At 37.3% G+C, this 26,435-nt stretch overlaps 1 protein-coding gene across 4 annotated transcripts in view; it reads right to left on the bottom strand.

Annotated features, from left to right (window-relative positions):
* The window catches only part of myo1cb (myosin Ic, paralog b), a 50,663-nt gene extending 26,097 nt beyond the window's left edge, over positions 1–24,566 (bottom strand). For 2 of the 4 annotated variants that reach the window (XM_016229306.1, XM_016229308.1), the window contains exons 1-2: positions 24,438–24,566; positions 24,163–24,338 (exon numbers count right to left, since the gene is read on the bottom strand). In XM_016229306.1, coding sequence (XP_016084792.1) covers positions 24,163–24,255 — 93 coding nt within the window. In that variant the 5' untranslated portion in view covers positions 24,256–24,338; positions 24,438–24,566. Of the gene's footprint in view, positions 1–3,452; positions 3,728–24,162; positions 24,339–24,437 lie in introns of those variants that run through there. The other 2 variants (XM_016229307.1, XM_016229309.1) reach the window with 2 other exon arrangements.
* Between the last annotated feature and the right edge of the window lie 1,869 nt (positions 24,567–26,435).

The following is a 26,435-nucleotide window of genomic DNA, read 5'->3' as shown; positions in this document are numbered from 1 at the left end:
TTTCAGGATTCTTTAATGAATAAAAAGTTCAAAAGAACAGCATTTATTCAAAATATAAATCTTTTCTAACAATATAAATCTTTGCTGAATAAAAGTTTTAATTAAAAAAAGATTTACTGACCACAAACTTTTGAACGGTAGTGTATATTGTTAGAAAAGATTTCTATTTTAAATAAATGCTCTTCTTTTTAACTTTTTATTCATCAAAGAATCCTGAAAAAAAGTATCACAGGTTCCAAAAAATATTAAGTAGCACAACCGTTTCCAGCACTGACAATAAATCAGCATATTAGAATGATTTCTGAAGGATCATGTGACACTAAGTAATGATGCTGAAAATTCAGCTTTGCATCACAGGAATAAATTAGATTTTAATGTATATTAAAATAGAAAAACATTATTTTACATCATAATAATGTTTCACAATATTACTTTTTTCCCTGTATTTTTGATCAAATAAATGCAGCCTTGATGAGCATAAGAAACTCTTTAAAAAACAAAAAATCATTCTGATACCAAACTTTTGACCGGTAGTGTGTAAGTGTGTGTATATTATTATGGACATATTATTAAATTATTATATTATTTGTGAATAATAATAATGTAAACAGAGATAAAAATAATTATTAAATTTGATATTTATTGTGTAAATATTATTGTGTAAACACAAATCACTTCACAACCAACCATTTTGCCCTTAATACAAAAGTATAAGTGCTAAATTAGTAGTTATTTTAAAAACATTTCCATGCCCCGAGCTGTCATATACAAGCCGAGCGGTGCCCATAGTTAAAAAAAAACACCCATAAATTAAAAATGGCTTTTATTACATTAACCAAAAACAATGACACGTGGACATGTGTGAGAAGTAGTGTGGGATATCTTGTTTTTTTTAAGAGAAGTGTAGAACGATCAGACTCCTGCAGCTTTGTTTCATGCAGATGGTCAGGGGGAAAACATTTTTAGCACTTCTCCAAATTGAATGCAACTTTTTTGCCCCTATTTTGCATGCCTGCGATTGCTCATGGTCATGCAACTGACAATGAAACACTTGTAAGTACTTAAAACACACTCATAAGTGGTACAAAGTCCCCAGCATGGGCTTTGCTGCGCACCACATTATATAATTCTCTAATTAAGCCATATCCATCAATAAATCTTCAAAGATGATGTCTTACAATGCTCCTTTAATTACCGCCAGACAGATGGCGAGAAATTCCATGGGTGGCATTGTAATTCACGCCGGTCTGCTGAGTCGATGGTTGTCCTTGTGTTAAAGGGGCTGTGTTGGTTTGGAAAGTCAGCTGGTGGCTGTCAAACTTCAGGGGGAAAGTTGACAGACAGGTGTGACTGGCTCTGCCAAAACAGGTGAAGATTTGCACCCCCTCCACATGCTGAATTTACAAACACACTCGCACATACCTTTTGACTTGGAGAAGATATAAAATGACTAGTTATCCTTCATTCCAGCCTGTCCGGACAATGCAAGGCATTCATGTCCAGAGGGCATTTGAAGAGCACGAGTCGGGAGAAGTGTAAACTGCTTACTGGACCGCCACAGTATTTCATTCTTACAGCATTTCCCACCCAATCGCATATAAATATATAGCTATGGCCTTCCCTAATATCTCAGGACAGGGTATCTCACATCTCCTCAGTCGTTCCGAGCAGCATGTCATTATGTAAACTTAATTTCCTCTGCCTGAGATCTGGCTATTCCTGTGAGCGGTGCAGCTGTTTAGCAAATCAGTGGAATCTCGAGCGAAACTGCACCAGATACCCTAAGTCTATTGTCAGCCATTCATCGGACTTCTGCAGTTATTTGCCTATGATGAAAAGTGCCGAAATTCGATCACATCTAAAGTATCGCTGACCGCAAGGTGTGTTTATTTGAATGTGAAATGATGCTCTGCAAACGACACTCGTAGGGTATCATGACATTGAACGGGTGAAAGGTGAAAGGCCTCAGAAACCTAAAGCTCATACGATGAGGTCTTAATCTTGAGTGCTTGTTTTTGAAGTTTCTGTTGGCTTTCGGAGGACAGTCGCGGATGACAGAGACAGGAAGAAATGTAGCAGGGTGGAATGGCCCAATGACAGACGCCAGTTTCGTTATCTCTCTCACTCGCACTCTCTTTCTAGCCTGGAATTCAACAGTGACTGCTGCTGGTTCAAAGCCAGATATTGCTTCACTGTGAGATGACACTATGGCATAAACACAGAAACTGACAGTCAGAATGCCCCGCATAAAAGAGGGTCCCAAGATAGGATCAGCGCCTGATAGGATAGATAAACTGAAATTATTTATTACTGAAATAAATGAACTTTTCCACGACATTCTAATTTATTGAGATGCACCTGTATGTGTGTACTGGTGCATCTCAATAAATTAGAATGTTGTGGAAAAGTTCATTTATTTCAGTAATTCAACTCAAATTGTGAAACTCGTGTATTAAATAAATTCTATGCACACAGACTGAAGTAGTTTAAGTCTTTGGTTCTTTTAATTGGGATGATTTTGGCTCACATTTCACAAAAACCCACCAATTCACTCTCTCAACAAATTAGAATACTTCATAAGACCAATAAAAAAAACATTTTTAGTGAATTGTTGGCCTTCTGGAAAGTATGTTCATTTACTGTACATGTACTCAATACTTGGTTGGGCCTCCTTTTGCATGAATTACTGCATCAGTGCGGCGTGGCATGGAGACAATCAGCCTGTGGCACTGCTGAGGTGGTATGGAAGCCCAGGTTGCTTTGATAGCGGCCTTCAGGTCATCTGCATTGTTGGGTCACTGTGTTTTCTGAAGTCCACAGTTAACGCAGCCATCTACCAGGAAATTTTAGAGCACTTCATGCTTCCTTCTGCTGACAAGCTTTATGGAGATGCTGATTTCATTTTCCAGCAGGACTTGGCACCTGCCCTTATTGCCAAAAGCACCAAAATCTGGTTCAATAACCATGGTGTTACTGTGCTTGATTGGGCAGCAACCAGAAGGCCAACAATTCACAAAAAAATTTTTTTATTGGTCTTATGAAGTATTCTAATTTGTTGAGATGAATTGGTGGGTTTTTGTGAAATGTGAGCTAAAATCATCCCAATTAAAATAACCAAAGACTTAAACGACTTCAGTCTGTGTGCATTGAATTTATTTAATACACGAGTTTCACAATTTGAGTTGAATTACTGAAATAAATGAACTTTTCCATGACATTCTAATTTATTGAGATCCACCTGTATATGACAGACAGTGATAGATAGATGGATAGATAGATCCATGATTCCCTGTAAACCTTGCATTCCAGTTGCTAGCAAATCATTACATAATCTAAACACAAAATACGACTTTGGTCCAGAACCACATATTTCACTTTCACAAGACCCTTACTGACATTGCAGAAATCTCCCAGCTGCTTTTGTTTAGTATGGAGCATGCTGTGGTTCTTACCATGCCTCGATACTTCATCTTTCCAATCTTCCCAGCTTGTTGCTGTAAGTATATGAATTATAAGTATTTCCAAAACACTCTCTTGTTTCAGAAAGTGTGCCGAGTTTGTTATTTCAACTTCTTCTGCACCATGTGTGGGAGCGTCCCAGCTGCCATTTCTTCAGCTTTAACTTTCCTCTCCTTCCCTGCGTCTCTCTCTCTCTCTCTCTCTCACTCCCTCTCTCCCCCCTCACTGCCTGCAGAGGCACGAGTCAGTCAAGTCAACTTTCCAGCCCCTCTGTAGTAGCCCTGCATGTGCCTGACCTTAAACACCAGCCTGTGCCTCTTTTAGAATTATTTTTTTTTTAAACGTAAGAAACAGCATATGAACTCTCCAGCTTGTGGTGACAGGAGGAAATGTAGCTAGTGATTATGCCAAGTTAATTTTTCTCCTCCTTTCCCACAATGTGGATATTGTGGATGAGTTCTTCTGTGTCATCACGTTCTATTAGTTCTACAGCTTCAGTTTCGGAACTTTCACGCTTAGTAACACATACAGCTGTTCCCTCACCACAGTGCAACACCCCTTTCAAACAGTGTCGCATTCCGAACGTTGTTTAAGCGACGTATTGCGGTATTAAAAAAATGTATATCATAACAAAAATAAACGCCGGTATTCGGTATGAACCGGTATACCATATTTTGTGCAATATATTTGTTTTATCACTCCCATTTCCTCATTTATTTATTAAATTATTCAGTCTCTTTGAATACATGTTTTTATATGACAAACAGCTGCTTGGACATTCTGTAAAATATCTTCTTTTGTGTTCCACAGATTAAAGAAAGTCATACGAGTTTTAAACATGAATAGTTTGTTTTTGAATGCACTAATCCTTTAAGAAATGGCATAAGGTATTGTGTTAAACATAGGTTAAAGAGGGTTACAACAGTCAGACCCTCTGCATTCAGTCACCCTTAGGTCACTGTAAGCACAGGACTCACACATCCTCACATGGCCTTCTGGCGGAGAATCAAACACTCTGAGGTTTTGTTTGTTATGTGGGGTGTTCTATTCCTTAAAGTGGTCAAATGACATTAGTGGGAAATCAGTAATGGAAACTCTGGCTTTTTTCCCTGCATGCCTGTTGTGCTCTGACCCCATTTATACTCATATTAACCACTTTCAGGGCCCCTGCCCTTCACTTCCTCTCTCTTTATTACTTAATCTACAGAATACATTCCTTCACATGCAGAATTTTCCCACTTGCAGCATCCCAATTTGTATTTTTACAGTCTACTAAGCACTAAAACAGTATATAGTTTTTTGGTTAGGGGAAGCCTAAAAATTCTAGATATACTATCACATCAGGAAAATGTGTCCTAATAATACCTAATGGTTTGCATTTTTATGTAAACATTGGCATCTAGCTGAATATATTATTACTTAACAACAACTTAAAAACTGTTATAACAAGGGGCAATAAACCAATTATGGAAGCGCACTTCAAAAATTCATCTGAAATAATAGGACAGACCATCCGGCACCTCTTTGAGGATGATACTATTATCCAGGATGTACAAATTCTAATCTTGCAGAATATACATGATGGATAGTATGCCAATAGTGTGCTAATTGTATATCAAAACATTTCTCTTTAGGCTGAAACACTGGGAAAACATTTAATAATGTAAATGAAATTTTCTAATATTTTTTTTTTCTTTTTAATGGGAAGTCTGAGCATGCTGCCCGGCACGTCACGCCCACTGCTGACAAATCAGAGATGAGTCATAGTTCAGTCACTGGACTCCTCTATGTTCGTCTCCTCTGGGTCTCCTGCCAGCCAATAACCCGTGCACAAACAAATAAATTTTCAATCCCTTTTGTTCTCGACCACAATCTTCTGTCCACATTATTTATTTGAAATTGGATCCTGGTAAGGACTTAATGATGTGGGTGAAAGGCATTTTAATTCAAATGATGTGTAATGAGACTTATGAAAATGTTTGGTTATTGTACGCAGTCATTCCGCAGTCATGCCCCTCCCTCCTTCTCTCCGCCTACTCTGTCACAGCCCTATTTATACTCTCACACCAGGACAGGTCTATATGTAGAAATTTGTAGTGTTGGGTAGAGGACGATACAGAGGGACCAAAGATCAAAGCTATGAACTTTGATTGGCATATTATTCTTCAACAAAATGAATCCACTGGCCAGAGCTGAGGTTAAGAAAAGACAGAAAGGAGATACTGAGTGTAATGAATGAACTTTAAAACCCTCTTCTTGTTGGGTTTAAATGGTAGAGTTAGAATTTGAAACATACTTTCTCTCTGTTTTAGTTGACACTTAACTTTTCACATCTAAAAGGCTGTTGTTCGCTTTTTTGTGTTCCTCCTTTCACTTTTTGTATTTGTTCATGCCTTAAAGGGATAGTTCACCCAAAAATGGACACAAATTTCTTTCTTCCAAAGAACACAGGAGAATACATTTTGAAGAGTGTTCTGGTTGCTCTTTTTCATGCAATAACAGTCAATGGGGACTGGAACTTTCAAGCTTCAAAAAGACACAAAAACACCAAAAAAGCATAATAACAGTACGGGTCATGCACAATATTACACGTCTTCTGAAGCCATGCAATTTGTTTGTGTAACAAACAGACCTAATTTAAGTCACTGTTTATTTGCAAAGTTCCCCTAAAATGGACTGTAGATTGTTGTAGCAGGATCACTGAATTAGTGTCAACCTAATAGTGTGAACCAGTTCAATTCATGAATGAATAATTACAACTGTGAACTGTTTGTGAATGCGAACTGGATTAATCAATTCACTGAAAGGATTTGACTCACAAAAATGATTCGTTCACAAACTGGATTGCAGGAAAGTTCTTGTGTGGATGTCAACATTTTCTATGAATAATCAATTCAACTGTTGGTCTGTTTCTCACAGAAAGCTACTGAATGACTTCAGAAGACTCAGAATATACAGCATGAGTCATTTGGACTATATAACTTCCACTTTTTTTCCATTTTTGTCAAGCCCCAGTTTCCATTCGCCTCTTATGACCAGAATAATCTTCAGAAATTCACGCAGGAAGGAAAGTCAAACATGTTTAAATCAACATCAGGGAGACATTTTTGGGTTAACTATCACTTTAAGACGTCCCTGTGAATATGGTCGCAGTGAAAATACAACACAACTACAATAAGTCCTTCTTTGTTTACTAACGTGTCAGGGCCTTGAGCAATGGGAGTGGTGAGAAAAGACTGACACTGGGAAAAGGCCCAAAGCATCACGGGAAGAGGAAGATGGGAATGAGATGAGGGCCAGTTCATGAACAATTTCACATTTATAAGACCTGCAGAGGGAAGCAGAGACATACAGAGAAAATAAACCAAGAAAAGGGACTTATGGGACGCCCGTGAGACCTGCTATTTGAAAGGCAGTAAATAAGGGAGGGAGGTGTATGATGGAGGTGGAAAAAAAAACAAAGGGAAAGCTGATAGTGTGTGATGTCAGAACAGAAGAATGTAATGTGTGTGTTAAACAGTCAGCACAGGACTGGGGACAGCAAGAGAGCGAGAGCGAGAGGTAAAGATGGGGGAAACCCATCACTGTCACACCACAGTGTAGTAATCAATGTTGTGATATAACTAAACAAGGTCACTGTGGCAACGTGCAAGTCAGGAAGTTGTATGTTGACTGAGAGAGTGAAGCTCACGTCTTTATCTCTTTCGTTTCCTCTCATCCCTTCTTCATGTGGGCTTTTTTGAGTCATACAGTACCTCACATGGTGGTGTGAGTGTCTGCTCGCTCCACTGAACAGGGCTTACACGGTTCCAGACAACCTGGAGGCTCTGAAATGATGTGTTTTCTGGAAAAGAAAAAAGGTTCCCATCCAAAACACAAAACTTGGCTCAAGACCATGGCACATGAATCATTCAAATGCTTAGGAAAACCCATGGATTCAGTGGATGCACATTTTTTCCACTCTATATTTCAAAATATACCATACAAATAAACCATATAGAAATATTTGAAATATTTTGAAAATATTTGAAAAACTGTTTGGCATATGGGGGCGAAAACTGGCATTCTCTTAGGCTTTCATGAAGAAATAATCCATCAATGCTTTCCAACAGAGGTGAAAGGGTATATGAGGCAAGAAATCTCCAGTGAAACAACATCAATAATTTTTTATCTCTCTTTCTAGCTCAAGTGGGTGGAGCAACATGTTTGGAGGCGGGAACTGGAACTACCAGAAACATGCCCACAGTCAACAGGTTAAGAGGGAGGAGGAGAGGAAAGGACAAGCATTACTTCATTCAAGCCTTAATTTTTCTCACCAGAGTTGTTGCAATGAGGGACAAGTCTGTACTCGTCGGAGAACTCCAAACATCCTACTCATGCAAAAGCCCTGTCCACAACCCCCCAAACGCCCTGTGTTTTCCAGGACTGGCCTGGAAGAACAGTACAGCACAGCGCCGCTGCTTAGGGCCAGCTGGATCTCCCATTGCTTTCAGACAGCAGCTGAGTTGGCAACGCTATGGCCTGAAGTCTCCTCCTCTGAGATCTTAGAATGCCCACAATGCCTTATAAGGGCAGGTTATGCTTCTAAGAGTGGGACAGGGGGTTCCCACAAGGGTTCCTGTCTATATCCAATGCTGAGAGGATGGAGGATGGAACAGTGATGACACTGACACTTCCTCTTTCTTTCTTTCTTTCTTACGGAACTGTCCAATAAAAATTAGTTTAAAAAAAGTTAGTTAAGTTATTAAAATTATATAGTATTTTGTCTAAACAAATTCAAAATAAACAGCAAATTTAGTATTTGTTTATAAAGTAAACTTTAGCGTTAGAAACTAAGGTAAATGAGCATTAAATATAACTAACCAAAATGATAAGTTAATTTTTTTTATTTTATATTAGCTTCAAATTGGTACCAATATATTATGCATGTCTAGTCTTAGTTTTGAATATGTGTTAAGATATGATCTGAAATTTTTTTCTCTATATCTATTTTTTCCTCTGATAAGTCAAGGCAGTTGAGCGGTCAATTAGAGTTGCTGATATTTAATTTTCAACACCACATCCACTGGAAATGGCTTGCATAACAATCCTTGAGGATGCTGCCAAAATACAGATGACAGGCCTTCCTGTTTTCATTGTTTTCCACTTCTTCAGAGGTCCGTGATCGGCAACAATCAGACTTTTCTAGCAAAACACCAAGAGCAATTGCTGATTTCAAAGTCCGACGGCCTACAGTTGGCCCTCTCAACTCGAACTGTCCCACTCGAAGAAACGGGTTTTAAACAATCAGTCATTATAAATGCAGTAGTCCTCTCAAGGACTCTGCTGAAACTGCCAAAGTCCATCAAGCAACATCTCAACTTTTTTAGTTAAATGTTTGTTACATCGATTCAAATTCAGGAATTTGAATTTAAAAGGCATTCTCAGCTCATTTATGAATGGTGCACAACCCTGGGGGTCAATAGGTCACCAGGCATCCAAGAAAGTTTGACTTAATCAATGCAACAAAATTTTAAAAAAAAACTTCATTAATGTACTGTAATGGGTTCATTTGAGCATTTCGTGAAAGGACTATATTGAAATCTTTTGCTCCCTAAGTAAAATACTGAAAGGACAAGACGGCCTATTACAACATCTCAGCTATGACTGAGCATGACAACATCACTTCATTATCCTGCTTGGCTCAAATGCAAGTCATGGGGTGAGGTTAACACATAATGTATCGGTGCACACAAACACACTGTTCAGGCACAGACCATTTGGCACGATGGCCAGCTGCTGACCAGACATGACAGTTTCATGCACAGAGTCACCACACCCATTCATTCCACACATAATTATGAAACACCAGCAGTTCCCTTAGCGAAGGGAAAAGGACAAATAACCTTAGGCCAGTGTTAATGCTGACCCACTGGGAGTGTATACAGATATACCCATAATAGGGATGGGCATTTTAGTCATTATTTCTGAGTACTCAGGAGTAGGAGCTTTTGCTATTTTTGCATCGAACTGAAGTCTTTTTAGCATTTTGTCCATTAACGTTCAAGAGGATGTGGTTGGCTGTTTTTGAAATAAGTTCAAATTCAAAGATACAGTAAAAATATTATGAAATACTATTAAATCGAACCGTTTTCTATTTGAGAATATTTTAAAACGTAATTTACTCCTGTCAGGGCAAATCTGAATTTGCAGAAGCCATTACTCTAATCTTAAATGCCACATGATCCTTCAGAAATCACCCTAAAATGCTGATTTGCTGCTCGAGAAACATTTCTTGTTATTATTAATGATGAAAACAGTTGTGCAGCTTAATATTTTTGAGATAATGGTAATAACCTTCTACAGGATTCAAAAGAACAGCATTTTCCCCCAAATAGAACTGTTTTGCAAATGCTTAAAATTAAAATAACTTTAAAAATGCCTTTACTGTCACTTTTGATCAATTTAATGCATTCTTGCTGAATAAAAGTATTAAAGGGGTCATATGACGCTGCTAAAAAGAACATTATGTTGTGTATTTGGTGTAATGCAATGTGTTTATGCGGTTTAAGGTTAAAAAAACACATTATTTTCCACCTAATGTACATTATTGCTGCTCCTCTATGCCCCGCCTTTCTGAAACACGTCGATTTTTACAAAGCTCATCTGAAAAGTGAGGTGTACGCTGATTGGCCAGCTATCCAGTGCGTTGTGATTGGCTGAATACGTTGTGATTGAGAACGGCAGCGCCTGAGCACACAGTGCATACATTCTCCCCTCTTGTTCGCTGTTGTCCTTCAGTTCTGTCTAATATGGATTATCTAATACGTCTGTCAAATAATCAGATAGAACGGTTTAACAAAGGAATTAAAATGTATACAAAAAGTATTATAACGATTGCTTTTATATTATTAGTAATAGAAAGGCAAACATTATAATACTTTCTTGTTTGCCGTCAGCATTCAACAAATACGCATTTATATAATTTAAACAAATCTTTGAATGTCTAATAAATAAGGATGGGCAAAAAAAAAATTTTTTCCCGATTAATCGTTTTTTTAAATGACGTTGATTTGATATCAATTCTCAAAAGCCGCAAATCGATCTTTTCCGGGATTTATTTCAGCACACATTTAAACCAAGATCTGATTAACGTGAATTTTATCGTTAGTCTTCTCCATTAGATGTCACCCTTATTTACCTTGCGCGATGTTACAACAGAAAGCCTGTCATTCATTCAGCGCTTATCATGGCCATACGCGTGATTCGCAATGCTCAGGTGAAGTGCTATAGTAATACTATAAATCTGCAGAAGAATTTGATATCACGCATAGGCGCCATGATTTCCGCAATGAATGAATGAATGGCAGGGCACACTGTTTTGTGCACACTACACAGACTAAAGCGCGGATGACGCTCGCTGTGTTTTCAGCTTCTGCCATCTCACTATATGATGATATGAACACGAATGTCATCTCCAGCTGCTCTGAGAGTCACTTCATTAGCATTTTACCATTTTATTTGAGAAAACTACCGTCATATCACATACACAGCAGCTGCAAGTTCTTCACGGCAACACGTCAAAATAAAAGTTTAGTTTAACGTTAAGAAACTGTCAGAATATATTACTATTTAGCAGTCTTAAGAATCAATGCTACTACTGCTGTGTGTGAGTAATATGAATTGAAAATATGAATAAATCTTTATTTTTAAAGGAATAATCACATCTGTTGTGCAGCACATTGTTTGCCAAAAATAAAAGGGTTTACTTTTCATTTGATTAGGATAAATTAAATTAATGTTTTATGCCTTCATCTGATTACCAGAAAAATTAAGAACATTTTATAGGGCCCTATTATTTTTTTAAAAAAGGACCCATACAAAAAAAAGTATAGCTTTAAAATACAGGCATGTGGTTCTTAATTTCTTTTTATTAATTCACCATTTGTAAACTGATGTTTACTGTAAATTTTTTTAGAAATATCAATAGCATTTGTATTAAAACTATATTCACTGAATGTAATCAAAAAATTGAAAATCGAATCGAATCGAGAGCTTGCGAATCACAATCGAATCGAATCGGGATATCTGAATTGATACCCAGCCCTACTAATAAACATCTAATTTCAAAAGCCTTGCAAACTTAGTCGGATCCATTTGTGAGATCTTATGACGTGTGCATTTGTATCCTGCATGATTGCATGTTCTCTGCGTGACAGTCAATCCATGAGAATTGAATGTGGACAGGAGGAGAGTTCAGCTTCACTGGAGACGCGCGATCGACAAACTTTAAACTCGTGATTTTAAATTATGCTGCGCTTTATGCATTTGCCCACTGTCATATTCATGTCATTTTCCCTGTGTGCTGTATGTAAAATGAGAGTTACCTTGGCTTTATTTGAAAAAAATATGATTAATGCACACAAACTTCCCAGAATACTGAGTGCCTGTTGGTTACAGTGTTTACTTCCTTTATAATTATATTTTTATTAAATATTTATTTATTTGTGAAAAATACTTTGTCATCTAAAGTATAAGTATGTTTAACACATTTATTTTTTTAAGTTCTAAATTCAATTAAATTTTCAAATGATTTTAAATTTCTTAAATATTAATTAAAATAAATAAAATTATATCGGCCATCCTTCTTTCCAAGATATCGGCATCGGCTGTCAAAAAAACCAATATCGGTCGACCACTAGCTACAACAGCATGTCTTTCATAGTAAATCATTTGTTTTTTTAACTGAGTCACTCTACGTCTGGAAATGTCTGGGAAATGAGGTGCTTTAATGAGGTGTAGTAGGCATGCTGATGCTGAACGCTCTGAAACATGCCAGGACTGAGTTTCACACACTCTACTGCGATATCGCTAACATCAACATGCGATAAAATTCCTAAACATGCCTCCCTATAATAGGGTGCAAGAGCCTATGAACTATGACTCTTATAACTCCTTAAGTAAAACTATAGGAGTGTACAATGACTGTAAATACCAACTCAATTTTTTTCTCAATTTGCATCCCATTTAAGTAGTATGTTTTGTAATAAATTGAGTCACATCACACGTCTGAAACATTATTTCATTCAACTGGAAAACAGCACCTGCTTGAATGTAGTCCAAACGGTTTCATTGACAGAGACAGAGTACATAGTGTAAGTGCACTATATAGTGACAAATTTACATTTGTGAAAAGACAAATCTCTTGATTGCTTTACAAATGTTGTTTTGAATTAATCATTGATTTTCCAGCCACCACCCCTACAATACATTCGTAAAAATTACCAACAGCTCTGAAGAGCTCAGGCACATTATGCATATTTCTGTGGTCAGTGCCAGGCCACACCTGGCCCGGATTGCATGACTTATCTTCATGCCTGGTTAAAGGTTAACCCATGCCTTACGAATCGCAATGTGATCGTGAGAAGAGAAGGCAGCTCATAAAGTTTTCACTTCAAAGGTCTTTGATAAAGACCATTACTGTGCTCTAAAACTTGATTTATCCTGAGCGCTTAAAAGGATGAGGACAAGCATGTGAAGGATGGTACCATGAACCAGATAACACACAGAATGGCTTTCGTTCTCATGCTTAAAGGGCATCACGGTTCTATCTACAGTGTACAAGGGTCACAAAGGTCATCGTGTTTGGGAAGGAACTAGAGCAGGGCGCCTGACTTGTTCATGCCTGTGAAGCATGTGTGCTGGAACACAATGAATGCAAGCAGGCATGAACAACCTGATGGGGGTACGGTGAAAAGATGCAATTCACCGCTGAAATTTCATCTCAAAGTGCACCTCTGTCAAGACGGAATGTAATGAGAGTTGGTGTTATAATAATCCCTCGACTCCAGCCACAGTGTTCGCCCTTGTCAGTCATGACAAACTGTAAGCCTGACTGAAAGGATCCCAGATGGATTACAGAATATCTCACACCATCAGGTTAATCAGTAGTCTGTGTATGTGTGTCACTAAGCGAAGAGAGGGTTTTAAGCTCCCAAACCACACAGTCAGCACAAGACGAGTAATATGAGCGGGTACACACATCTGCAAACTCAAATGACAATCATTCAACTCAATTTATGAAAATAAGAGAAAATGTTCGACTGACTCTCTGCTAAGCAAATACGCCTCATTTTTCTTGATCGTTTAGGTGACTATTTAAGCCTGAAAAGCACCATGGTATACTTCTGAGTTTTAAAGTATGACTGTATGTGAATATGGTAATCATTATTATCATGATACACAGTGGCCACTTTTGGACACTTTTAATGTATAATTAATTTATATTATTTAACAAAATATAAAAACAAGCCCCATTAATAAAAAAAGTAAAAAATAAAAAAAGCACACATGCACACTTTTCAGTCAATACATTTCACAGAATAAAGTTTAGGATTTACAACATCAAGGAACAGATCTATTGTTCAAAATAAAGACAAAACAGCCTTGGACATTTTCTGGTTGTCAAACTTTGTGAAGACCAGTTAAAAATATATATATTTTAAAAGTGCATCAGAAAAGGGAAGCTAAAAAAAAGTTTTGGCATAATTTGATGCCACTTGGTTTAACAATTTGTATCTAACGCAAAGAAATCTGACATTTTTCGATGTGACACACTAACATTCAAAGGTTTGTGGTTGATTTTGAAATAAGTTTCTTATGCTCACCAAGGCTGCATCTATTATTTGATCAAAAAATACAGTAAAACAGTAATATTGTGAAACGTTATTATATTTTTATTGTATTCAAGTATTTGAAAATGTAATTTATTTCTGTGATGGCAAAGATGATTTTTCAGCTGTCATTACTCCAGTCTTCAGGGTCACATGATCCTCATTCTAACATGCTGATTTGCTGCTCAAGAAACATTTCTTATGATTATCAAGCATGGCTGTGCTGTTTAATATTTCTATGAAAACCATGACATCTCTTTCATGATCCTTTAATAATATATATATATATATATATATATATATATAAATATAAAATCAAAATAACCGCATTTATTTGAAATAAGAGGTTTATAATTTTCCAAAATATGTCACTTTTTAATCAACCAAGGCGGAATAAAACTATAAATTTCTTATGAAAAAATCTCACTGACCCTAAACTTTTCAGTTTAAGTGTCCAAATACACTATATTGCCAAAAGTATTGGGACACCCCTTCTGATGAACAGATTAGACTACTTTAGTAATTTCCATGAGTAAGCATATAATTATATTATAGGCAATTGTGTGCTTCTGATTTTATAGCAAAAGTGTGGACAGGACCCTTTTCTATTCTAACATGACAATGCCTGTGTATAAGGCAAGGTTATAAAATAAATGATTGATTGAGTCAGTGTGGAAGAACTTGACTGGTCTGCAGAAAGGAAAGTCCTAATCCCAGCTGAACACCTCTGGTGTGACTTCACATGCAGACCTTGAGCCAAAAACTCATCACTAAACACTAGGGGTGTGACGAGCTCCGATGTGTCTCGCGAGATCTGACTGGTCTTGCGAGAACGTGACGATATCCTCGCGCAGACCTTTCAGATATATTTGCATTACACTGGCTCGTTCACAAGTGGTGGTATGTAAGATATTTTGTGTTCACATCAGGCAAGTGGCCGCATGATAAACGAGAAAATTACGCAGTGTAGTCTTTATCCAGTCATAAAAACAGAATTCACATTTTAATGCGGAATGTCACGGAATTGGTCAAATTTTGAACTAATTAATCAAAAGTAGGTCATTACACTTAAAAGTAGCGTCATATCTCATACACAGAACTGTAAAGGTATTCACGGCAATCCGTCAAAATAAAAGTCCGGTTTGATTTGAAGACATTTTGCCTATAACTATTTTTCAGTAGAATGTACATAGACTACTACTACTACTAAAATTAAACAAACATTATTTTTTAAGGAATAATCACACAAAACATTTCTTCCATGTTTTCATTTTAATAGTAAATCCCCTTTGTTTGCCATAAAATCTTGTTTGCTTAATTTTCAATAATTAAAAGATAAATGATCAATTAAATTAACGTTTTATGCCTTCATTTGATAACCAGAAAAAATGTAAATGTACAATACAAAATTTCTGAGGGGGAAAAAAATTCATAAGGCTACTTTAAGAAAAAAATGAATAAATTAAGTTGTTTTATGCATTCAAATAATTAGACATGCTAAAACACAGAATTTGGTAACAATAAAAAATGCAAATAATATGGTGAGCAAAAAATAATAATTTCATAGGGCCCTAAACATGTAATTTGTGTTAAACTTTTAATAAATTGATGTGAAAATGTATAAGTTTCATGATTTTAATGAATAAGAATAAAAGACTATTTTTCCCTATATATTTCATCATTGAGGATTTCTTTAAAAAATTCTAAAAATATCGTCTCGTCTCGTTCTCGTGAACCCAGTCTCGTGTCTCGTCTCGTCTCATGGGATAAGTGTCTCGGTCACACCCCTACTAAACACCGATGGCTTATGGATGCATATGGCTACAGTCATTTTAGACACTTCTAAATGTAAATTGTAAATGCAATTTTTAAATACATGAATTATATTTCCATTTTGTTGCCACAGTTTTGGAAGTGCCTTTTTCGGTTCTAAAGAAGGGGGTGTCCCAATACTTTTGTCCATATAGTGTATTTTGGGGCCACTGTACATCCAAGTACCTGAGCCATAATAGAGTCATAGTATACTTTTTAATGAACATTATAAATAAGAATCTTGAAATACCAATTTTTCCCTGATATGGAGCAAAGCGGAGTCCAAGGGCAGGGCCCTCAATGGGAAATTTCAAGTGGAAAAGCCACAGCTAAATTAAGAAAAACTGCAGATCCTACAATGAGCTCATGACTCACCACAGGGCATCAAGACGTTTACAGTCTCTCTTACCCTCTGCTCCCTCCACCTCCATCTAGTTCTCACACTAAAACCTAGATTAAAACCTGCTAGGCTGTTCATTCTGTAAACACATAAACTATCAAGGGTACTGCCACTCATACTCCGTTCCTCTATGCAAACATTTCAAACCACAACTACACAAACACTTATCTACTGAAGAAAAACTCAAACTAAATGTTTAAAGCAAACACGAAAGGCGTTCACAACCCAGCAAAGTGACGTAACAGGATATTCAATGAGAACAAAAAGCAGTGTGGGACCTGAAGAGCTTGAATATTTTGACGAAAGATTACAAAGACAAATGAATCGTTCAGCAACATGCATTACAAAGTAAACAGGGTTAAGTTCATATAAAATGACCTGTAATGTAGCAGCTGCTACAATAAAAATGTACACGCAAATAGGCGCCGAACGTAACTTCAGCTTAATCAGGGTAGAGTGAGACACGTTTATGTGGTTGGTTACTACTGAGAACTTCCTGTTCTGAGTGTTTCAGACACAGGTGTATCCCCTCTGAGATCTCTCTGGGACACGTTGACAGCTGGCTGGTTGATAGACCAGCAATGAGGGAAGGGCTGGGTTTGCACAGCCACATATGTCCCCAGTCCTCCCGCTCTAAACCAAATATTCCTCCGCAATCTCACCATCTTCATAAACACGATGAATGGAGAATAACTGAAGATAAAGAAACAAACTAAACAAGAAGTCTCAACAGTCGATACAGCAAATGTTTTTTGTCTAACACAAAGTTAGCTGCACGATGGAAAAGTGAACACACACGGCACGCTTGTATTGCTCACTGCTGACAGACGTAGAATGTTAATTGTCTTGGGACAGCTGGAAAATAGCTCAAGTACAAAGTCTCCCAGCCTCTGACCAAAAACCAGAATCCCACTGCTCTGAAAATATGCTCTATCCCAAAGTACCTCCCTTTGTCACAGTCGACACTGTATAAATTACAACCCTGAGAAACAGTTTACCCAAAAATTTTAATTTACTTAATGTACTCAGATGTAACAGATTTGGAGAAATTTAGCATTACATCACTTGCTCATCAGTGGATCCTCTGCAGTGAATGGGTGCCGTCAGAATGAGAGTCCAAACAGCTGTTAAAAACATCACAATAATCTACAAGCAATCCACACGACTCCAGTCCATCAATTAATGTCTTGTGAAATGAAAAGCTGTGTTTGTAAGAAAAAAAATCTATCATTAAGGCATTTTAACTTGCTTCTGGCCAAAATTCAAGTTGCTTGCTTGATCTGTGCATATCACTTGTGGATTATTGTGAAGTTTTATCAACTCTCACTTTGACGGCACCCATTCACTGCAGAGGGTCCACTGGCGAGCAAGAAATGTAATGCTAATATGTAACTGTTCCGATTAAGAGACAAACTCATCAACATCTTGGATGGCCTGAAATGCAATTTTTAAATACATGAATTATATTTCCATTTTGTTGCCACAGTTTTGGAAGTGCCTTTTTCGGTTCTAAAGAAGGGGGTGTCCCAATACTTTTGTCCATATAGTGTATTTTGGGGCCACTGTACATCCAAGTACCTGAGCCATAATAGAGTCATAGTATACTTTTTAATGAACATTATAAATAAGAATCTTGAAATACCAATTTTTCCCTGATATGGAGCAAAGCGGAGTCCAAGGGCAGGGCCCTCAATGGGAAATTTCAAGTGGAAAAGCCACAGCTAAATTAAGAAAAACTGCAGATCCTACAATGAGCTCATGACTCACCACAGGGCATCAAGACGTTTACAGTCTCTCTTACCCTCTGCTCCCTCCACCTCCATCTAGTTCTCACACTAAAACCTAGATTAAAACCTGCTAGGCTGTTCATTCTGTAAACACATAAACTATCAAGGGTACTGCCACTCATACTCCGTTCCTCTATGCAAACATTTCAAACCACAACTACACAAACACTTATCTACTGAAGAAAAACTCAAACTAAATGTTTAAAGCAAACACGAAAGGCGTTCACAACCCAGCAAAGTGACGTAACAGGATATTCAATGAGAACAAAAAGCAGTGTGGGACCTGAAGAGCTTGAATATTTTGACGAAAGATTACAAAGACAAATGAATCGTTCAGCAACATGCATTACAAAGTAAACAGGGTTAAGTTCATATAAAATGACCTGTAATGTAGCAGCTGCTACAATAAAAATGTACACGCAAATAGGCGCCGAACGTAACTTCAGCTTAATCAGGGTAGAGTGAGACACGTTTATGTGGTTGGTTACTACTGAGAACTTCCTGTTCTGAGTGTTTCAGACACAGGTGTATCCCCTCTGAGATCTCTCTGGGACACGTTGACAGCTGGCTGGTTGATAGACCAGCAATGAGGGAAGGGCTGGGTTTGCACAGCCACATATGTCCCCAGTCCTCCCGCTCTAAACCAAATATTCCTCCGCAATCTCACCATCTTCATAAACACGATGAATGGAGAATAACTGAAGATAAAGAAACAAACTAAACAAGAAGTCTCAACAGTCGATACAGCAAATGTTTTTTGTCTAACACAAAGTTAGCTGCACGATGGAAAAGTGAACACACACGGCACGCTTGTATTGCTCACTGCTGACAGACGTAGAATGTTAATTGTCTTGGGACAGCTGGAAAATAGCTCAAGTACAAAGTCTCCCAGCCTCTGACCAAAAACCAGAATCCCACTGCTCTGAAAATATGCTCTATCCCAAAGTACCTCCCTTTGTCACAGTCGACACTGTATAAATTACAACCCTGAGAAACAGTTTACCCAAAAATTTTAATTTACTTAATGTACTCAGATGTAACAGATTTGGAGAAATTTAGCATTACATCACTTGCTCATCAGTGGATCCTCTGCAGTGAATGGGTGCCGTCAGAATGAGAGTCCAAACAGCTGTTAAAAACATCACAATAATCTACAAGCAATCCACACGACTCCAGTCCATCAATTAATGTCTTGTGAAATGAAAAGCTGTGTTTGTAAGAAAAAAAATCTATCATTAAGGCATTTTAACTTGCTTCTGGCCAAAATTCAAGTTGCTTGCTTGATCTGTGCATATCACTTGTGGATTATTGTGAAGTTTTATCAACTCTCACTTTGACGGCACCCATTCACTGCAGAGGGTCCACTGGCGAGCAAGAAATGTAATGCTAATATGTAACTGTTCCGATTAAGAGACAAACTCATCAACATCTTGGATGGCCTGAGGGAGTAAAATTTCAGCAAATTTTAATTTTGGGGTGAACTTTTAATTTATTTTTAAGTCTTAATTAAAAGATTAGTATTTTGTAACACTACCATTCTAAATGAAAAACACACAGTTGATTTCTAAGAACTGTATGACAACACTGTTGTTGGAAAACGCACAGCACAAACACCATAAGCATGACAGTTATAGCATTATTAATCCGTTCACAGAAGCCAAAGCAACTGTCAGCTTCTAATTGTTGTCAGTTACACCATCCATGCAGTGTTGCACAATAAAACAGATCTCCCACTGTAAGCAATCCATTTCATCTGACAGACGCATCTTCATTAGGTTTTGTAACACATGGAAAAAGGAATGATACACAAGGGGGGATGTGAGCGAGGACCCTTGAGGACATGACCTGACAATGCTCATCAGTGGATCCTCTGCAGTGAATGGGTGCCGTCAGAATGAGAGTCCAAACAGCTGTTAAAAACATCACAATAATCTACAAGCAATCCACACGACTCCAGTCCATCAATTAATGTCTTGTGAAATGAAAAGCTGTGTTTGTAAGAAAAAAAATCTATCATTAAGGCATTTTAACTTGCTTCTGGCCAAAATTCAAGTTGCTTGCTTGATCTGTGCATATCACTTGTGGATTATTGTGAAGTTTTATCAACTCTCACTTTGACGGCACCCATTCACTGCAGAGGGTCCACTGGCGAGCAAGAAATGTAATGCTAATATGTAACTGTTCTGATTAAGAGACAAACTCATCAACATCTTGGATGGCCTGAGGGAGTAAAATTTCAGCAAATTTTAATTTTGGGGTGAACTATTAATTTATTTTTAAGTCTTAATTAAAAGATTAGTATTTTGTAACACTACCATTCTAAATGAAAAACACACAGTTGTTTTCTAAGAACTGTATGACAACACTGTTGTTGGAAAACGCACAGCACAAACACCACAAGCATGACAGTTATAGCATTATTAATCCGTTCACAGAAGCCAAAGCAACTGTCAGCTTCTAATTGTTGTCAGTTACACCATCCATGCAGTGTTGCACAATAAAACAGATCTCCCACTGTAAGCAATCCATTTCATCTGACAGACGCATCTTCATTGGGTTTTGTAACACATGGAAAAAGGAATGATACACAAGGGGGGATGTGAGCGAGGACCCTTGAGGACATGACCTGACAACGACCTTAAGATGTCATCAGCGCTGTGCTGCCAGGTGAAAGAAACATCCTCTTATATGTGCCCTGACCCAGACAGTGTAGTAAAAATAACACATTCAACACCATTTTTCAAGCTTGGCCTCTCAGGGTGATGCTGAGAGTATATTCCCAGTGGAATTTCTAATGTAATTGGATTGAGGGAGGTTAGTTTGGAATGATAGATAATCAACAGCTGGTCTCCTTTAACTCTCCTTATCAAATCCCACGTATATCCTGAGCTTTCACTTCATCACAATAAAAATAAGACCGTGTGATGAACATGTAGGGTACGTTTTGATGAAAACGAGCTTATTTCATTCATTAGATGATTTGTTTTATTTTAAAGCAGAAACAACAGCACTGCTTACTTTCCTCACATAAAAACCCTAGTGAGCTACCACAGGCCTATGACGCCCAAAAATGCTGTGTATCTAGGAAACTCACTAACCTATGAGCAAGAAGTGTTGGAAAGTCTGACTCTTTTCCGCGAATCAGTTCTTTCCAACAGTTTGTAACAAAAAACGCTTCAAACTGATTATTTATTGTGATTATTCATTTTGTGTTTTAGTTTGGCTATATAGCCATCGTTAATTACTCAGTTCAAATGCTCTTACCAGCAATCTGAAGGAGACACTCATGTGGTGAAGCTGTATCTGAAATCGAGGGAAACGGGGCAGAAATTTGCTAGTGTGGATTTCACCTTCTACAACTGCAGCATCCACAGATCGTGAGTGTCTCTCTCTCTCTCTCTCTCTCTCTCTCTCTCTCTCTCTCTCTCTCTCTCTCTCTCTCTCTCTCAAGAGCGCTGTACCAGGAAGTTCCCGAGCAATCCCACGACTAATCAAATCACACGTATATCCTGAGCTTTCACTTCATCACAATAAAAATAAGACCGTGTGATGAACATCATCGTTTTGATGAAAACGAGCTTATTCATTCATTAGATGATTTGTTTTATTTTAAAGCAGAAACAACAGCACTGCTTACTTTCCTCACATACGCATACGTGGTCATTCAGAACGAATACACTCGTTCTATATGAAATTTTAGATTAAAATAACTATTGTGACAAATATATCAATCTTGCGGTATGATTGCTTACATGTGGCATTTTAGATAAGGTAGTTAGGCGTTACTCGAAAGCACGCTAGCGTTATATCGCCCTCTATTGACAATTCAGAGACAGAAGCATCGTCAAATACTGTATTACAAGGGGTCTTCAATCTTTTTCAATGCCCCCTAGTATTTAAATGATACTAAAATGACACTAGAATAAATCTATACACCAGGGCCCATTTCATTTCAATTTTAGTTAAAGTTTTATTACTTATTTATTTATAAAAAAAATTGTCATTTTATTAGTTTTTTTATGTCCATATTATATATATAATATTATATAGGTTTTCTCCCTATATTTAGTTTTAGTTATTTTAGGACTTCAAGTAATGATTTTTACTAGTTTTAGTTTTAATTCACTATAAGAATCTGGAGAGATTAAGAAGCAGCGTGTATGGCCTATAAATGTGGCCTATAATAACATGCCATATGATTGCATTTATATTAATGTATTAATGCACTTTTCAAGATTGCTAAGCCATTGAAATAATCATTATTATTATTAGGTAGAGTCATATACTTAATCATTTTAATTTTACTTAATGCATTTTAATGATTGAGGGCAATAAAACATTTAACTGAAATTTAGCTAACTTTATTTATTTATTTATTTTTTATATACTGACACTGACCCCTTAGGAGCTGAAATCCCCTGTTGAAGGCCCCTAATATGATGCAATGACAAGCAAATTAATCAGTAAACTTTAAATGTTTAAACTCTAAAACAAAGATTTACCACTGACATTATTGTGGTCAGATCAACTATTCTTTTAGATTTTATTTGGCTGGACCAAAATGTATAATGTTATTAAGCAGCCAATGTGACTCATATTCACAGAATCACAGCCACTCATTCTGAGCATCTTTTTTTTTTCACTCCACACACACTGGATAACGCATGCCCTGTGAAAGGAAAGCCATGTCTAAACATTTCACTGTATCAATAAACTGCTGAAACAAAATCCCCCCTGTCAAGGTGACCTCACCCCTGATTATCCATGTGAAGTAAAGTCATGCAGTAGCCAGAGGGTGGAGTGATCGATTCTGCCCTTGTGCTCTTCAACATTCAGACCACCAAACCCACATTGAGCACGTTCAGCACCGCTGAACGGAGAGGAAAGGTTGTATCCTGTTGACAAGGCAATGTTGAACAGACAGGCTGTACTAAAGGGTGTGTCCATGTCTCCTGTCACCAGTCGAGTGGAAATGGGCATTAAAGTTATTGTTCCTGCCTTTATCAGTTAATTAATAATAGTACCACGCTTTTCTTTCTTATTAATGCACCCCCTCTCTTTTTCCATCTCAAACTCACTCAAACTCAAACACACCCAGAAAGAGTGACATGACCTTGCCAGAAAATCAGGAAAAGTATGCTTTTCCGGAATTTTGTGTGTCATTTCCTCATCCAAGTAGCATTCCAACCACTAATGGACACTAAACTCAAGTGGTTCACAAACTAGAAAAGCTTTCGGTTAACAAAATAGGCAGATTCTTATCAGCTAGATTCCAGTATTACACTAGACTTAATGAACCATGAAGAAAGTTCTTCAAACAGAACAAAACAAGTCACAGAGAACAGACGAAGAAAAAAAGAGTGCATATTTGAGTTGGTGTTGGGTGTGCGCTATTTTCCTTTTTGCCAAACAAACTAGAAACATTTATGCCGTCCATAAGAAACATTCAAACATCTGTCAGAGTTAATGGTAATTTTCCTTGCACACAGACAGAGTTTAGTGTACACCCACATTCCTTGGACTATATTATTATTAAATGGCGTAATCCAGACCCATTCCTCAAAATCAAATAAAAGCTTCTCACAGATACAATATACTGACCATATATTCCATATCAAAAGCCATCTATGTACTGCAACTGCTTTCTATAATTTATCAAACAGTTCTGAAATGGATCAGTGTATCAAAACTGTAGTCTGGTATTTATTCAAAAGCTTAATCATAATCTAAACCATAATCAACACCACACATATTTATTATATCACTTGTGGTTGCTTTATTATAAACAGGCATGTGCTGACAATCATGATCTTGCTTACAGCATGGAAAATTCTAATGAGTCTCGGTTTCAGGGCATGCAAATCTACGCTTTGTTGAACCTAAAATATCCTGACAGCTATCACAAAAAGTAATTTGTTAAGAAATCGCTGGGTGCAGTTGTCTTTATTTAGCTATGCAAATTAGTTTGGAATCTTTTTCTGATACAGCAAAGAAGACTGTTCGTACATTCACATGCATTCATTTAACAGAAGCTTTATCTAAAGGGACTTACCTTAGTGCAGCTTTGGCAGTAAAACTCTCCATTTTTCCCTGGAGGCAGTATGATTTCTCCTGTGGGTATCAGCTGGATCTTCAGCTCCATCATGTTGTGTCTCTTTGACTGTGTTCGAGTGTCCTTCCTCACTCTGTGCGAGGGGCGCTTCAACCCTCACTGGTGCTTCTGCTCTGCTGGATACAGGAGAAAGAGGGACGATATTCATAAACAACAAGATACAAACAAAGGAAGATTAAGTAAACCAGGCTGTTTAGTGCTGAAGTAGAATTTACCTGTCGCCAAACAGAGAGTCAATGGAAGTTATTATAGATGTGTGAAGCTGTCCAGGGCTCGTCTCACAGCCAGATGTGCACTATAATTAAAGATTCCTGACGCTGAGCTGCTCTGAGCACTGAGAGTCTGCCGTCAGGGCTTCTTCTAGGCTTCAGCATCCTGTCCTCGACATTCCCAGGATAAACACCAGAGGAGCCCACTCTGTTTCCCCTGCACACGCTTGAATCAGATACACGTTATGCCACATGCTTCTAAAAAAGAGCAACTTTCCTTTGTATTTTGATGATGACAGGTTAAAGGAAATATCATTTTGGGGGGAAAGGAGAGGGTATGTGGGTTTGGATGTAACAAATAATGGCTTGCTCTATCTATCTATGTTTTTAGAATGAATTAATTCCTAATTCTAAAACCATATGCTAACGTTAGGGGAATGTTCGTGTTTGCTGGGGAGTTCCTCTTAATAATAAATCTGTTTACAAAATAACACATTGTCAGTTTTTAATGCTTTTGAGTATTTAATTCCAAGAAAATGTGAATGTAAATGAATGAGTCTGTAAAATATAGCTTGTTGGAGGGGAAATGACAGAGACACACATCCTCTGACCTGTGTGACATTAGTTGAGACATTCATGATTTCTGGGCATCAAGAGGAAAGAGTGGCCTTGGCATCCTAGAGCACAGTATGATCTAAATTTGGGTAAAGACACAGATCTCTGTCAGCATAGCATTTAGTGGGTTACATAAAACTGACTTTTTATGATGACAGTTTAATGACTTTAGTCTTGCCTGCATAAAGTGTGCTGTGATCACTAAATACAACAGATGGTCAGCATAAGGGCAAAGAGAAATGACAGACTGAATGAAAGATCTCCACTAAAAACTTGAACTGCGGGCGGTCGGTTTAGACTACAAGACTCTGAATACTGGAGAAATGATATCCTGTTTGTAAAAGAGGGAAATCATGGGATCATTTGAGGTGTGGTAGGTGAGAATGGGTGAAAGGCAGGGCAAAGATAATGGATAACAATAGCTGTTTTAACCTGGTAAACAGTACTGCAAGAGTTATGTAAGAGGACATGTAGAATAGCTCTCTTGAATGTTACTGGCAACTACTAGGCTATTTTAGAGGAAAAGGAAGCATCACATATGTCAGTGGCATCCTATTTCCTCTGTCTTACTCTCATTCTTTTGCAACTTTACATGCAGTATTTCTCAAGTCTCTGTAGTATTCTTCTTAATAGTAAATGTGAGCAACAAAATCTCTCTCTCTCAATGTATTTTTCTCTCGTACTTTCCCATTCTCTTAAAAAGTGGCCACGGTTTTATTATTTTATTAAATTGTATTATTAAAAATGTATTAATTTATTTGCAAGCAGCAGGGATTAAACGATTAGGTTTTAGTCCGACTGAATGGATGGATGCATGGTTGTTGATATCAATATATGCAACATCACCACCTGCTGGGCGCGTTATGTTACATCTACAGTTCTAAAATAATGTATAATGCATGTGTAATGCATTTAATTAAATTGTTATTCCATATGATTCCTTACAATTAGATTTTTTTTAAATGTATTTTAAACTTCAAAAGCATTAATTTTATGTGGGCCTTTAAATGTAAATGTTTAGGTTTATTAGACCAGGGCTGCGTTCAGCCCCGACAAAAACGGTGCAAAACGTTTTTTAAACGGAAACGGTGGTGCGTTGAACACCCTGTTCTGATGACACAAGATGAACTTGCCCCTGTTTACCACTTGTTTCTGTAAAATGCATTTTGAAACTGCATTATTTTATATAACTTTTCAAATCAGATACTTTAGAAAGGATATAAACATTTAAAAGTCTGGGGGAAGGGATAGTATTTCTGAGAAAAATACTTAAGATACCAGGTTTAGAGTCAAGTTACAAAAAAGAAAATTAGTCCTAAAGTGGTGAAAAATAGCAATAAATGAATTACACAATAATATATCCTGCCCATGTAACGGTTTATAACACAT

This window comes from Sinocyclocheilus grahami, unplaced genomic scaffold, assembly GCF_001515645.1.
Source record: "Sinocyclocheilus grahami isolate Dianchi unplaced genomic scaffold, SAMN03320097.WGS_v1.1 scaffold350.1, whole genome shotgun sequence".
NCBI classification, from domain to species: Eukaryota; Metazoa; Chordata; class Actinopteri; order Cypriniformes; family Cyprinidae; genus Sinocyclocheilus; species Sinocyclocheilus grahami.
This window is presented reverse-complemented; position numbering and strand designations above follow the sequence as displayed.